Here is a 15,787-nt window from a genome sequence, read left to right as displayed (position 1 = left end):
TTTGTCCTTTTGCTCCACCTTCTGTCCACTAATATGCCCATCAGCTTACTTGCCTTCGTGTCTCTATCATCTTCCAGACGAGTACCCGGCGACACTGCGCTTAGACGCCAGAAAGAAATCGGTGGATATCGCGAAAGTTCATGACGTCAGGACATTGAGACCCCAGAGCCATTCGCAGGCCATCGATGTCAGGAATACTAACGCGGCAGTGAATACGAACACAATGCATTCCAGAGGCGCTTCTAGATCGAAGAGGTGGGTTGAATTCCGCGTGTTTACCTTTGTGTGAGATTGTAAGGCTCGAAATGCATAAGTAATCGAGCCCCTCTTTCGCGTGCTAGATGGCAATATGCTGTAAATACCTGTCACGAGAAGAGAGACAAATATTTGAATATTGGGCCAAATAAATAAGTAACAGAGCCTTCTTTTGTGTGGGAGGTGATGTAATACCGATAATAACAGTTTGTAGATAGAAATGCTTTATGGATATTGACTGGTTTTGAACTTGCTATTGACGGGACTTCAGTAAATCCCTGTTTATAGCTAGCTACACCAGTGCTCTCACAAAATAAATGAATGAATAAATAAACAGTTTCATATCCGGGTCACCTGGCTGCTCCAGCGTATCCGGCCTGGCCACTGGACGGATGTACGTTGCCCTGTACGACTACGACGCGAGAACGGATCAGGATCTCAGCTTCAGGAGATGCGAGCACCTGGAGGTTAGTGAATGATCCCGTCCTGGCGGGAGAGATTTGAGATGACTAACCCGAGACAATTCTCCTCCTGCGTTCATAATCGTCAATTCATACTTTTTCTACTCTTTTCTAATCACTGATCTATTCTTTCTGCGTTTTCCATTATCTTCTATAACTTAATTCAGATGAACAACATATTCTTTGGAAGCTTCCTGGATTTCAAGTCTCTGTGCTTGTCCCATACGAACAGGGATTTATATTCTGAGTAACACTGATAATAATTTGCTTAGATGGGAAATGAGGCTTAGTTTTCCGGAGATGTACGTAGAAGTGTTTAGCTTTACAACTGACGATGTTTTTTGCATGAATTCATTGCCTATTCACTTCATTTCTTCCTAGGATTTTATATCCAGCGAAGATTAAAAAAAAAGGGGGAGAAAAATATTGTTATACAAAACCTTAAACTTTATTTCTGAATATAGAAATGATAATTTGCCGTTACACCTAACAAGACTGGGCATAAAATACTTTTAAAAAACTACGTGGGAATAATTGTCTCTCAATAGCTATTGGGAAATGTTAGAAATGGTTGCAATGATTCAATTCTGTTAATTTGCCTTCAATCTTCCATTGTAGCTTAGGCTAGTGTTCCGTAGCCCATCAATTTTCTTTCTCTTTTTTGGTTCTTAACCTTTCAAAGTCACCATTTCCAAATAAAGGTTTCAGCCACATTTCAGCACTTAAAATATAAGTTGGGATATAACTACTGTCTTGCTCTCTTGTGTTTTGTTCTCCCAGAGTCGTCCCTGTCGAACATAGTAAATGTCCAGTCCGCATAGTTCGGCGGTCATCGACCTCGTTGCAACAACAAACGACCAGAGTTATATTATGATCCCACGCGATAGAAGCCTCTTTGAAGTCGGAAATATTGCGAGATGGTTATTCGACTGTGGAAGGTCATGACAGTGTTGAGAAGGGCCTACGGTTAGCAATCTCATTCCAAAAAGATTTACCAAGAATCGAAAAGCTAATAGCATCTGTAATCAGCCCTCTCAGAGGAAAAGTTGATAGTGGAATAAAATCTTTACAGTTGAATAATTTCACTTCACAGGTCCTGGAACCGTCATCGAACGACTGGTGGCTGGCAAAGAGTCACGTGACTGGACTTCAAGGCTTCATCCCGGCTAATTACGTCGCTCAGCTGAAGAGCATCGAGGCAGAGGAGTGAGTCCTTTAAAGTCCTTTTTATTACATATCGGTAAAAGTGAATGATCTCACTTTCCATTTTCATGATCTGGAAAGATTTCCTAAAAAGAATCTGCGATCTGATCCCACTGATTGGAACCTGGGGCAACAGACTCTCCCAGATATTTTAAATAACTTGAGACGAGATTCTTTGTTAACCTTATGCCAAATATACTTGCTGGCTGAAAGTAAAAAAGACAGAACGGGGAAATAAAACATTTTGGAGCGAAATGTACTTTTAGCACTTCATAAATTCTTAAATTTGCATGATTCAAGGTCTTCCACATTCGCTGCATTATGGTTATAAGCTATTTTATTCACAATTGATGTATCATATATATATATATATATATATATATATATATATATATAATATATATATATATATATGATATATATATTCCTTCTCTCTCTTCTTCTTCTCTTTTTAGGTGGTACTTCGGCAACATCAGGAGAGCAGAGGCTGAAAGACGTTTGATGTTCCACGAAAATGACCACGGAAGTTTCCTCATTCGAGACTCTGAGAGTAGGAAGAATGAATTCTCCCTCTCAGGTGAGCAGGATATTGAGTATGACTGCGATTTATTCTGCATTAATGCCTTCTATATTTCTCTAATCCTCTGAGTTTCGTAAAGCTGCAAGGGGACTGATATTGTGTTTTTTGGACGACAACAAGAAGTGCCATTGTTATGAAATCATTTGCGTGTGATGGTGGGTAGAAACAAATTCATGTCAGGCGTCTTTCAGAGCAAACTATGGAAAAACATCGTTGAAAAACTTCCTCTCATCGGAGAGGGTCATAGTTGCTGCGCGGCTGAGTGTACCTAATCACTTCATTTCTTCCTAGGATTTTATATCCATTTCTCGAAATTCGTCAGAAAGAGCTTTATCGAAGAAAGTTTTATGAAATTTCTAAATATGGTTAGCTGCGCATAATCTCTCTTCTATTAGATTCGATTGTAAAAATCTCACCAGATGCAGCATCTGAGAACTTCCAGAGTCAACTAACAATCAACCATTTCTTTTTGTTAGATTCAGATGCAAAAGCTGCTCCTGAAAAACTAGAAAGGTCTTCAAAGATAGTTAGATTTACACAGAGAGAGAGAGAGAGAGAGAGAGAGAGAGAGAGAGAGAGAGAGATGAGAAGAAGAGAGAGAGAGAGAGAGAGAGAGAGAAGAGAGCCATGGATCGTTAGCTTCACACTTAGAAAACCTCCAGGGATAGTTAGCTTTTCACTTAGGAAAACACTTCCAAAGGTACTTCTCACATCCAAAGGCAGTTAGACTCACGTACTACTCTTTCTTTTTCATATATTCCTCTGCACTGCTTCACCTGATAAATCTCCTAAAGCCTTCAAAGATAGTTAGCTTTACTTACAACTAAGGAAAAAACCATTCATGGATAGCTAGCTTCACTTAAAAAAAAATCTAAAGATGGTTTTTTTTTTTTAAAGTTCAGCTGCAAATCTTATACCTGCAAAAAAAAAAAAAAAAAATACTCTTAGAGCCTCCAAAAATAGTTAGCCTGACAATAATAAAAAAAACTAAATGATAGTTTAAAACACAGAAAACCCTCCAAGTACAGTTACGCCTTACAGACCTTAAAAAATACTTCACAATCATTTCTTTTCCTAAATTCAGCCGCACAGTCAATACGTCTCTATGCGTCCACACGGTCGAACAATGTCCGACGGACAAACATTGTTACCATTTCATAGGCGAAGCAGGATGACGTCATAAGCGGGGAAACGATGGAAGTAGATCTGGCAACAAACAGTGGTACCAGATGAGGTTGTATTATTTGTATACCAGTGTTTTTACTCTGCTCACAAGGCAAAGACCGGCAGACAATTGTTAATTGGTAACAATGTCTGTCCGTCGGACATTGTTCGACCGTGTGGACGCACCTTAAAGACAACTCCCCAGCCCTCAAAGGTGGTTAGCTTTTGACGTCTTCCTCTTGCAGTGAGAGATGGCGACAAAGTGCGGCACTACAGAGTCCGACCCAGAGACCACGGTGGATTCTTCATCACGAGGAGGGATCCCTTTTCTTCCCTTCACGATCTCGTGGACTTCTACAGCAATGACGCTGCAGGATTATGCACCAGGCTCAACAGGCCTTGCGCTAGGGTTAGACTTTAACGTTTTGTCTAAGGAAGCTTCGTGAGTTGATGGATGTTTGCCGATTTTGAATGTAGGTTACGCCAAATTTAACCCTCTTCACTCGTGCTTCATACATGCACACACGCACGTATGCTACATTTAGCAACTCTTCAAAATGCTCATTAAATCGAAATACAGTAGAACTGCACTCTCTTCCGTCAGTATCTCTCTCATATGTATACACACACATATATACGTATATATATATATATATATATATATATATATATATATATATATGTATGTATGTATGTATGTATGTATGTATGTATGTATGTATGTATGTATGTGTAGTACTGGTAATCTTCTTAGGTACGAAGAGATGGTAATTCAGTTGTATTCCGCATACGAAAATGAGAATGACATATCTCAGAAAATGCCCAACACTTTCGTACTCCAATGCACCTCTCTTCTTGGAGCGTTTTTTAAGGAGTCCGAAATTGTTGGGCATTTTCTGAGATATACTAATTTCATTTTCCTATGTGGAGTACAACTGAAGTACATATGTGTGTGTGTGCATATATCTGGATTCTTACATGTGTGAACGCATGTCAGTACAAGAATACAGGCTACCGTATCGATATTCAGGATATCAGTCATACCATAGGATAAACGGAATCATAAAGATGTCATAGATTCTTTACCCAGATATGAAAACTGAGCAAATACTACAATTAAACTGAATTTACGTCAGTGGTAATAGTGAATAGACACTTAGTCATGAACACGTTAGACTTACATACTGCGGCTACGAAGCTCATGGCAGGAGCGGATGCTTTACCCGGTTTACCATGTTACCCAGTATATAGGATGAATTTTCATCGGTGTCTTTTGCAGGTGGACAAACCCGACACGGTCGGGTTGTCTTATAATACGTGGGACACCTGGGAGATTCCGAGGGACCAGATCATAATGAAAAGATTTCTGGGGTCAGGACATTTCGGTGAAGTTTATGAGGGACGTTGGAACAAGACTGTGCCAGTAGCCGTCAAGACTCTGAGAGCTGGTAACTTTTCTTTTCTTTCTGTTCATTGGCCACAGTTGTTGGTTCGTATCACTCAAATTCAGATGTGGAACAATTTTCTTGATACCTAGGCATTGAGATAATGCAAGTTCAAGTGCAATAGGTCACCCTTATTTGTCAGTGGCAAGACAATTTTTTTTTTCTTTTTTTGTTACAGATGATCTTTGACAGTTATGCTAAACTTTTAGATAAAAGGGTCAGTTTGTTTGTTACTTGGTCACTTAGGTAAGACAATGTCATTTGCAAAAGGTTGTCAAGAGTAATGTAAACTGTCTTAATATCTTCATGAACAGTGATCTGTTAAATGCGTCTACTTTAGGTAATTTGTGTCCTTAATAGGAAAAATGCACGCGGACGAATTCCTCGCTGAGGCTCAGTTCTTGAAGAAATTACGTCATCAAAAACTGTTACAGCTCTATGGCGTGTGTACAAGAGATGAGCCCGTGTTCATTATAACAGAACTAATGCAGAATGGGGCGTTGCTTGATTATTTACGGGGTAAGTTGCATATAGTACTATTTGTTTCCATGAGACTGAATTTACGTTATGCTTTTAGGAAAGTTTACCCTTTTCTGCTCTCTGGACCCTTTCGTTTTCAGTTTAGTATCGTTTGATATCTCACGTTTCTCTTGAATGTCTTCTATTTCTTTAACAAGTTGCAATAATAATTCGTAGTACGTCAGTTTTTCTGTGGCTTAATTTTGTCCAACCTCGATCAAAAGATGTGTAATTTAAGAACAATTACAACGGTAGGTTTTGGAAGAGGGATGGCACTAGCAGACCAGGTCTACATAGGAGCTCAAGTAGCAGCTGGGATGGAATACTTGGAAGCAGAGAACTACATCCACAGAGATTTGGCAGCTAGGAATGTCTTGGTCGGCAAAAATCATATCGTCAAAGTGGCAGATTTCGGTTTGTCGAGACTCGTCAAGGCAAGTACTCTAAGGATGTGTACTGCGGTATAATTATAGACGTAAATATTAAACAAAATACGTATGGAACCGTGATGCAAGAATAAAACAGGCAATTAATTGGCTCCTGAATATTTGATTTTAGTCTTCGTACAGCTTCATTTAACTGTAGATCTTACATTTCTCATTTGATGCCACGTAAACTTTAAACGTTTCTCGTTAGTTTATAACTGAAGCTATATTTTCTGTTTAACAAACATAATAACACGAAAGTTAGAACTCTGTGATTATAACCCTAGACATACGTTTATATAATTCTGAAAAATGGCTCGCCATAAGAATAAGTAGTGAACCGAACTTGAACAGGATTACAGCTTACTCTGTACTACTTTGTCACAACTTTTTCATTACGAAACTATGTTAGCTTTTGCACCCATTGGTGTCAAGACCTACAATAAGTTTTATGAAGACTCAATTGGAAAGGAATGAAGCATCTAAGCAAGTGTTGATGTTGTCTTTGCCAGGAAGAAGAATACCAGGCACAGGAAGGGGCGAAGTTCCCCATCAAGTGGACGGCTCCTGAAGCTCTGAACTACAACAAATTCACCACCAAATCCGACGTTTGGTCCTTCGGCGTCCTCATGATGGAGATCATGACTTATGGCGCAGTTCCTTATCCCGGTGAGTAATAAGACCTGTAACTCTTGTTGTTGGTGGGCTGCACAATACTGCTATTAGCTGTCCTGTTCTGATCTCTTTTTGAAGTTAAATTAACTTCATTGTCTTTAATTGGCTGTATAGCTTGTTCGTTTACGCGTCCTTTTCTCATTTCTTCCTGTTTTTAACTCCTTTGATGCATTGCAGTACAGCATATTGCTTCCAGTTGCCTTGTCCTGCTTTTTCCGTTTTATTTATCTTTATTTATTCAAATGAATATAATATGCTAGAGCTTATTTTTCAAGTCCCCTATAACAGTTTTTTTCTGTTTTTTACATTGAAATATTAGTCTGCTTCCCTTCATAAAAAAAGTCCATGAACTGTAAATATTTCTGCTAACACAAAGTGTTAGCACGCTCCAGGCCATAATTATGTCGACTACATTCCAAAATTCTGGTTGGTCCATTCGACATATTGATATTGCTCTCAAGTATACTGTACTATTAAAACGTCGGACGGTTTGTGAAAGACTTGTAGAGCAAACATTTGCCATCATTCCCTGATCCCCTAATTTCTTATAATAAAAGGTGACAAAAAATCTTCTGTTGCATACGCAAGAGCAGTCAAGCTTTCCAAATGCTGTAAAGAGTTTCATTCAGTAGTGTTCCAAGGAATGACAGCAGTAATAACTTCGACCTCCCAACATTGAAGGTATGCATGGTTAACCTCCCTACTCCTCCCTAACGTAGGTAAGGTTAGGGTAGGCTTTGTAAGTGGTGCTAGCATAATAATCGTATCATTCTTGAATTTCATCTCTGATTACTCACCCTTTTTTTTTATTTCACTCGTTCGAAACTCTCCCTCTGCATTAGCTATACATATGTATATATTAATATATATATATATATATATATATATATATATATATATATATATATATGGACGAGTGAATTACTTGAATTAAGCCGTCGGATCACTGAATTTTCCTTCGACACATTATTCACGATTGCGCTAATCTTTGCTGAGGCAGTTGTGAAGATAAACGAGAAAAAGATGGTGGCCTTATTTGACGGCATAACTTGCATGGACACCGAAGGTCCAAAGAAAATGACCTTGTGAGCACCGTTGATATTCTCTATGAGATTCATTTATATTGTTACCGGGGCCGGTGCTAGGAATTGCGGAGCCCAATCAAAAAATTCAAACTCAACGACACTCAAACTCCCTTTCTCTCTCACTCAAAACTGTTTTCTTTAACCTGAGAAGGCAACATCTTGCACTCAGAGATAAACTGCTACGGTATATTATTATTATTATTATAGAAATTACGAATTTTTAATATCTGATACTATAAAATTAATTTTCCAAGTGGTAATTCTGTTAATGTAGTATTATGCGTAATATTGTGAGGAATAATATTTCCTCATTCTTCATTCCACGTTTTCGGTAGCGGTTTATTCCTTTTAGAATGAAGAAAAGGCTCCAAACGGTAACTCTGGCGTCCCTCCCCCCCTCTCCCACCTGATCAAATACGCTTCAAACCGGCCTTGATTATTACTTATCCCATTCTCAACAAATACATGATCGTCTTCTTCCCCTGCTCCCTTAGGAATGACGAACGCCGAAGTTGCCGACCAGATAGAGAAGGGATACCGGATGCCACAGCCTCCAACTTGCCCGAATAACATGTACAACATCATGCTGGAGACTTGGGCCAAGGACCCAAACAAGAGGCCGACGTTCTCCACTCTGAGGTGGAAGCTGGACGATTACTTCACCCTCGATGACTCCGACTACAGGGATGCTGACCAAGTTCCTTGAGATGCATGAAAGGCTGTGTCTTGGGAAAAAAAAGACGTGATTATGTCAATGTTAATTATTTGATTTGGTCGAAATATGTATATTCTTGTTTCGTAAATATTGATCATTCGGTTACAGTATGTCAACCGAGTTGCTTCTGGTTTATGAAAGATTTTGTGTTACCGAAAGAGAAATGTTTGTTCTAACGTTTATTAAAAGCATCACGTCGCTCTGAGAGCTGTTTGGGTGCAGGCAGCGAATGTTCATTATACGGTTTTTGTAAACAGTGACCCTTAGTCGCGTCGTCACTTCACTTGCTTTTATCGTAAGAGTTCTTTACATTTCGACAGTGAAAACTTACAAACAGTACATATACTTTTTGTAAATATTGGTCGGCTGGTTAAAACAGTTTCTACTTGCTTTGCAGCGCTCCTTGAATTCGAAATAAAATTTCTCTGTCTCATGCACAATCACTCGTAGAAATGTGCGGTTCATGAAGATCTTAATCAGGTAATTTAACTGGCATTTTAAATCCTGTTGTATGTGGCTACTGATTTTCTTACATTCAAAGGATAGCTTGTTATTAATACAATGCACTTCATCCCCAAATAACTGACAGATATCCACCAATTCTTCAGAGAATGTTTCAGTTAACCCGGAATTTCCAGCATGCAAAGGAATTGTTTAATACTTCATGAGTAAGTCCTGGTGTTGGAGAGTTGCAGAAATCTCTCAAACAATTCCATAAATTCCAACAGAAATCAATTAACGATTATCTTTGCTTTTGGTGAAATTATCAGATAAGGAAAAGTCGTAACAAATAACATTTGGTCCATAAATCATAGAGAAGTCGGTTTTATGAAAACTTGATGCTGAGACGAATGATGCCAATTTTGTCTTATGCTAAGTAATAACTAAAACTGCATCGTTCCTGGGAGCTTGTTAATCACACCGAGTTTATGATATACCTGACGCCTTTTTTTCTGTATGTAATGTGCTTGTATACAATATATATATATATATATATTATATATATATATATATATATATATATATATATATATATATATATATATGGTGTAACACGAGTTTATGCAAATATTTAGGGAAAGGAAAGAAGTCATTCTGAGCAGAAAATGTTTCATAAACATGTACATTTTAGTGTGTCGATTGTTGGCGGGGTGAATTTTTAAAATAACAATTATCATTATATGGCCAAGTAAGATGGCTCACGTAGGATGCTGGAATAGTTACGGATAGAGGGCTGGGGATGAAGCTGATCAGTTCTACTCTAAACAGCGTCCCTTTTTCGCCAAGACACTGTCCGGGTTACGAGTGCCAGATTCCTTACTCATTTTGTGAGCAAGAAACTTGAGATAATGCCTTACCGTTTCGGTAATGTGGAGTATGCAGATAAGAGGTTTATTTATGGGTTTTGCAACAGTGAACTCCACTGTTATAAAAAAGGAAATAGGTGATTAGGTCGATGTGAATAAAATACTTCCGAATTAAATGCATTTTTTAGATGCTGAACAAAGGGGAAATATGCGTACATCATTGAATCCTTCTCCCTCTCCGTCAATGGTATTCACTGGACTCCGATAAAGAAAAGAAAAGCATGCCGAATGGAATCTCTCCTCCATCAAAGTAGGCCTATTCATTACACACCGATCAAAGATTTAAAACATCAAAAACCTCTCCTCCATCCAAAGTATTCATCACACACCAGTCGAAGGAAACATCACACTTAAGAAAATGCTCGTCTCTGTCAGATGAAAAAGACTTTCTTGAGACGTAATTAGCTAACCATTAAAATAAGATTACGGTGAAGTCTTTTTCACGGGTGATTTACTAATTGTAGGGACTGTAATATTTGTTACATTTTTCAAAAACCTGCCAGAAAAAAACCATAATTAAAAGACTATCAATCTACTTGACTAATGCACTTCATCAACCCTTCCCACTCATATCCTCAGACATTGTATACGCCATCTTGGCCGAGAGCCGCACTAAGGAAAAAATGTTATGTTATCTTAAAAATTCACTTCACCAAGAAACGAAGCTTTAATATGTGTATATTTATATAACATTTTCTGCTTAGAACAACTTTTTTTCATTTCCAGAAATATCTATCTATCTATCTATCTATCTATCTATCTATCTATCTATCTATCTATCTATATATATATATATATTATATATATATTATATATATATATATATATATATATATATTCTTACAGTCCTCTACAAACTCTTAATTTTGTAAGATGAGCAGCCACCCTGGTGCTTGGACAATGATGGCCCTAAAATTATGGTGATGTGTGGAGTGGAATTAGAAACCTGCCCTGGATCCATGGACTCTGGGCAACCAAACAAGAGTTCACATCCATTGTGTTGGTCATCTGAATTAGATTAAACCATATAAGCATGGGCCCATGGTAAGACTGTAGAACTAAAGCTGTGTATAGACTTGTGGACTCAGCCTATCAACCGAGGCGACCAAGTGCTTTTTCTTTGTATTCAATGTAAGATCTTTAGTTTAATGAAGGGTGTTCTTCAAGATTTTGTGTAACTAGTGTTCATGAATTGGTGTGTGGTCTCTTGGTCCAAACATAGGTAAGATTTTAGTATCTAAACTTTTTCCCCTGAAATGTATTACATGAAGATATTTAGCATTGCCTAAATGTTTTTTTTCTTTGAATGAGTTCATTTTGTCTATTTATTTCCCCTCTGCTTGAATCCACGTTGAATATGCTTTTGAAAGACATGAAAAATATAAAAATTCCCCATTTCAGTCAGTCATTTTATTTTCCTTCGATTTCTCTAGCATGCGGAGTCAAGTAATTAACTGGAAAACAACGACTTTCCATTGTTTGTATACAATAAACAGAATTTCTACCTTCATCGTTGTCATCGCCAACACTAACAACCTCTTGAAGCTGTAGGCTACCGACGCACGTGACAGTCTGACTCATTGTGCACGCTGTGAATTGTACCGGGTGCTGGAACTCGCCATTGCTAGTTACAACTTGCATAATCAAATGCTGTAGTTTAGACTTAGAGGCCATTACGAAATTACTCATGTTGCGCCATGACATGGCAACTTTTGACAGAAGTCGTGGAATGACGCCATAGCTGGCGCAAAGTCGTCAAACTCGGGGACTTGGTTACAATTTATGGCAATTTGGTTTTAAATGAGAGCACAGTGGAGTCGAAATGAAAAAAAATACGGCCGTTACGACTTGCGCGGTTTGAAATGGCCAATATGTGACGCAGGCTTAAAAGGCCCTCTCAGCCTCTGTGGTTGTCGTGGTCAAAACATGTAAACAAATCGCCTCAACTGTGACTTCCAAGAGTCAAAAGAAGTACAGTTGTGCTCAAATCTCATGCGACATGATTCTTTTTGTATCGTCCAGATTCTCAGACTCAACGTGATGTTGCCAAGTAGTTTTATACTTTTTTTCTAATGTCATACATGTCGAAAAGTTTGTGAATTCACAGCTAGCCCTATTTTTCTTATGATGATATATATATGATCCCTTTTATGCATTGGTATAATTCGTAATCTGTGTGATTTGAATTGATTTTCTTTTTTTACGCTACTAAGTTCAAAGTGCGGTGTGATAAGGTTAGCTGTGCCATCAATGAAAGCACACTTTACATGCTCCTTGGACTGGTCAACATAACTACGTCTGCTGCAGTATGACAGTAGACCTAATAAGCTCAACAGTCATAACAACATTTTCAACGTAGGAATATGAACTAAAACAAGTTTTCTCTGAATGCTGAAGCTTTCGACTGTGTTTAAGCTGCCTGTATGTTGCAAAATGTTTTATTGGCCTAAAAAAAACAATCTAAGCCTTCTGAGATATGATCTGTTATTAATAAATTTATTTGTAGAGATTATCTGTTTTTTGACGAATACAATAGGAATATGAATTACAACCAGTTTTCTTTGAATGTTGAAGTTTTATGCTACGTTTAAGCTGCCTATGTTGCAAAATGATTTATAGGCCTAAAAGAATAATCTAAGCCTTATGAGATGTAATGTTACTAATTTTACCATTTGTAGAGATTACCTGTTTTTGAGGAATAAAAGATAATGATTTTGATTATATGGAGAAGACTATTAATCGAAATATCATAAGTATTAATATCAAGGCGTATGGGACACTTGTTTTTCAACTGGTTTAAAATATTATTTTCTTAAAAGTCCTCGCTTTTGGTGTATAATTTATTCTTTCATAAGGTAATTTGAAGAACAAGAATGTGTTGATAACATCATTTGCTTTCTGGCCAGAAATTGTTAACAGAGAGATGTGACTGTTAATTGTAAACTAAAGAAATCTAACACCTAGGCCTAAGAACAATATCTTGGCATTGAAAAATGAATAATTGCATAGGCAAATATTTGCTAGTATGCCATAGTTTTTTTTTAAATATTTAAGAATTATAACAATTAATTATGTATGAAAATCCAAATATTACTCTAACACATAATAAGTAAGTGTTTTCAAGATAATTTCATTGTCGCTACTCAGTGTAGACCTACTTATGTTACACCGGGTGGTTGTTGTTGCACCGACACTAATGATAGATACGTCACACACGCTCCCCTCACACGTTGATATCGGTGGGCGCATTCTACTTTTGCATATACATATTTACATTTTTTTCAGCATTGACGTGGTAAAGCAATCAAATAGGATTATTTCAAATTTTATGCTTTGGAAGCATTATTAATGTTATGACAATTGTTTTTCGCTTTTTTTTTAAACTGATGCTTGATGACGAATGCTTGATTACGACCTCATTTTGGTCAAATGCTTCAGCGATGTGTGAACGAAACTTTTGAAAATGTTTCGAAAGAGTTTTTTCTGAAATTTGCTACACGTAACATTTTCTTACAGTTTTGAAATATATGACAGATTTCACGCTCATGAAACATATTATGTCCATATTGTATGCAATAATCGCGTTTCCGCATTGAAATAAAAGATAAATATGTAGCATGCTAGGTTAGTTAGTGAATCTTGAACGAAATCGTATGGAGTCATGTCGCATGAGATTTGAGCATCACTGTACATATGCCTTTTAACGGAAAGCTATCTGCAGTAGTAGGTCGTGCTGTTACACAGAACGAAAAAGGAAACTTCTTTGGGTTCGTTCTTGGTTAAAACGACGTGAAAACGAAAGCGTTTATTATAAACTATAATAGTAAAACAACCAGAGTCAGACTGTAGCCTGTATGAATTTAGCTACAGAAACTGTAACTTATTTTTAAAATTTGTGTTTATATAATTTGATAATGCATACAAGATAACATAATGAGCGTAGACCTCCTAGGCTATGAAATAATCTGATATTTAAGATTGAGCATGGTTACTTGTATGAAGATCAGCAATTTCAGGCAAGTTTTCCCCGAGTCGTGTGGTGATTTCTTCATTTTTCCTCTTGAGACCCCTCTTCACAAAACTATCATGCTTGATGGGCCCATATACATCGTCTTTCCCTTATATCTTCGACCAAAAACAAACTGATAACCTTATCCACTGTACCAAGCTCTCCATCTTTATTTTAATGACTTGAAATCCGCACTCTCAGAAATGTAAACAAACCTGAATAACCACTGGTTCCATGCAACTTAAAAACACCATACAAACAAATAAAGTCGACAGTTGTTGTGGATTGAAATCGACCGCTACCATTTTCAAAATTCGTGACGACGGAAGTAGTCGTCAATATCATGATTAATAGAGTACTCTATTAATCCTAGTCAAAACATGAAAAGTCGACGTCATATTCAAAAGTCGACGGAAATTTGCTTGTGTGACATGGCCTGTAAGTCCATGGTCTAGGTACCAACTGGTTCAACGGGGCGCCGAAGGCCAGAGTTGTCTTTCTTTTCTTCTGCATCTGATCTAATGGTTAAAGACCTATTCCTCAGTTTCATTTATCAGAATTTTTATTTTATTTTCAGTAGACACAAATTAATCAAAGCTTTACTTTTCCTGAATTTTATTAAGTGATAGTACGTCATAGATGGGGAAAAGATTGATTTGTGAAAAGTGCATCAAAATCTTTTTTTATTAGATGTAAGTTTATTAAAAAAATAAATTATTTTCAGCTTTGATAAACACATGGCTAGCGCATTTAAAAGATCACGATTTCATCGTGTATTTTGTTAACAAAGAAATAATATGTATTTAGTGAGAATTCTATGAAATTAAAACTGGTTTAGATGTAACGCATACTTTATCTTTATGTTTGATGCATTTTTTTCTGTTTTACCTTTTTGTTTGCGAGCTTGATGGAATCATTCTTTGCAAAAGATATTGTATGATGTGATCTCAGACATATTTTAATTTCACTTAATTTTTGCCGATAACGCTTTCTTAAGTAAGTTTTTGTTACTTTTGCACAGATTTTCATTAATTCTTATAAACCTGTTTGGCTGATAGAAAGATCCTGCATTTGATTTATTGCAACGAACAGTTCAGCTGTTTAGTCCTATATGTGATGTGACTGTTACGGTTACCGTATCGCTGTCGATCGAGAAGTTTATAAACATTCTGGGTTCCTTTGCTGTGTTACTAGTGAATCTAATTGACAGGAAATGGTTACTTATGGCATAATTTGTATAGAAACAACGTTTATTCTTCAATGGTGGATTTGAAGTTAATAATTCAGTGGTAAGTAAAAGAGAAATATTATAATACCTACCTAGTACAATTATTGTTGTGGTAGCCAAGAATTTTTCTTTAAGTACCTACCTAGGTAGTCAGAGAAATGTTTTTTTCTAATATCCAGTTTTGTTGATACTCATCTACCTAACCAGTGGATTTTGCATGATAGGTAATAGGTACGCCTACTCTGGCAGTCCCCCAAAAAGTAGCAAAATGTGCTTTTGAATTTTCAACAAAAGATCATTAGTAGGTACCTATCAGAAGCAATGAAAAACATGAAAATTACCATTTTTTGGAATGTGTTTTAGATAAAGAAAAAAAAATCAAGACCTGCATTCAACATTGCTGATATTAAAATTCGAAGTAGGATAGAAATTTTAGGCTCATTGCAGTAGCCTAGGGACACATCCTAAACTAACCTTGCATTACAAAGGTAAAGACCCACTTAATTCGGTAACTCTAAGGTAGAGTGCCGCATGGAGGTACGGTAAAATACCGAATGGCTGGCCTCTACCATAGAGTGACCATCTTTCTGAATAAGTACTTTAACACGACTTGTAATCCAGGATAGACATTAGTCAAAAGCCAGCGCCCATGGGAG

General features: G+C 37.1%; 1 protein-coding gene across 3 annotated transcripts in view; it reads left to right on the top strand.

Annotated features, from left to right (window-relative positions):
- The window catches only part of LOC135219675 (tyrosine-protein kinase SRK2-like), a 15,808-nt gene extending 5,122 nt beyond the window's left edge, over positions 1 to 10,686 (top strand). The window contains exons 2-11 of one of the 3 annotated variants that reach the window (XM_064256621.1): positions 78 to 255; positions 593 to 722; positions 1,810 to 1,922; positions 2,375 to 2,496; positions 3,909 to 4,072; positions 4,943 to 5,111; positions 5,469 to 5,627; positions 5,883 to 6,065; positions 6,569 to 6,721; positions 8,307 to 10,686. In XM_064256621.1, the coding sequence (XP_064112691.1) occupies positions 78 to 255; positions 593 to 722; positions 1,810 to 1,922; positions 2,375 to 2,496; positions 3,909 to 4,072; positions 4,943 to 5,111; positions 5,469 to 5,627; positions 5,883 to 6,065; positions 6,569 to 6,721; positions 8,307 to 8,518 (1,583 nt within the window). In that variant the 3' untranslated portion in view covers positions 8,519 to 10,686. Of the gene's footprint in view, positions 1 to 77; positions 256 to 592; positions 723 to 1,809; positions 1,923 to 2,374; positions 2,497 to 3,908; positions 4,073 to 4,942; positions 5,112 to 5,468; positions 5,628 to 5,882; positions 6,066 to 6,564; positions 6,722 to 8,306 lie in introns of all 3 variants that reach the window. The other 2 variants (XM_064256622.1, XM_064256620.1) reach the window with 2 other exon arrangements.
- Positions 10,687 to 15,787: the final 5,101 nt, after the last annotated feature.

This window comes from Macrobrachium nipponense, chromosome 1, assembly GCF_015104395.2.
Source record: "Macrobrachium nipponense isolate FS-2020 chromosome 1, ASM1510439v2, whole genome shotgun sequence".
NCBI lineage: Eukaryota > Metazoa > Arthropoda > Malacostraca > Decapoda > Palaemonidae > Macrobrachium > Macrobrachium nipponense.
Note: the sequence above shows the minus strand (reverse complement) of the source record. Positions and strands in the feature narration are given on the sequence as shown.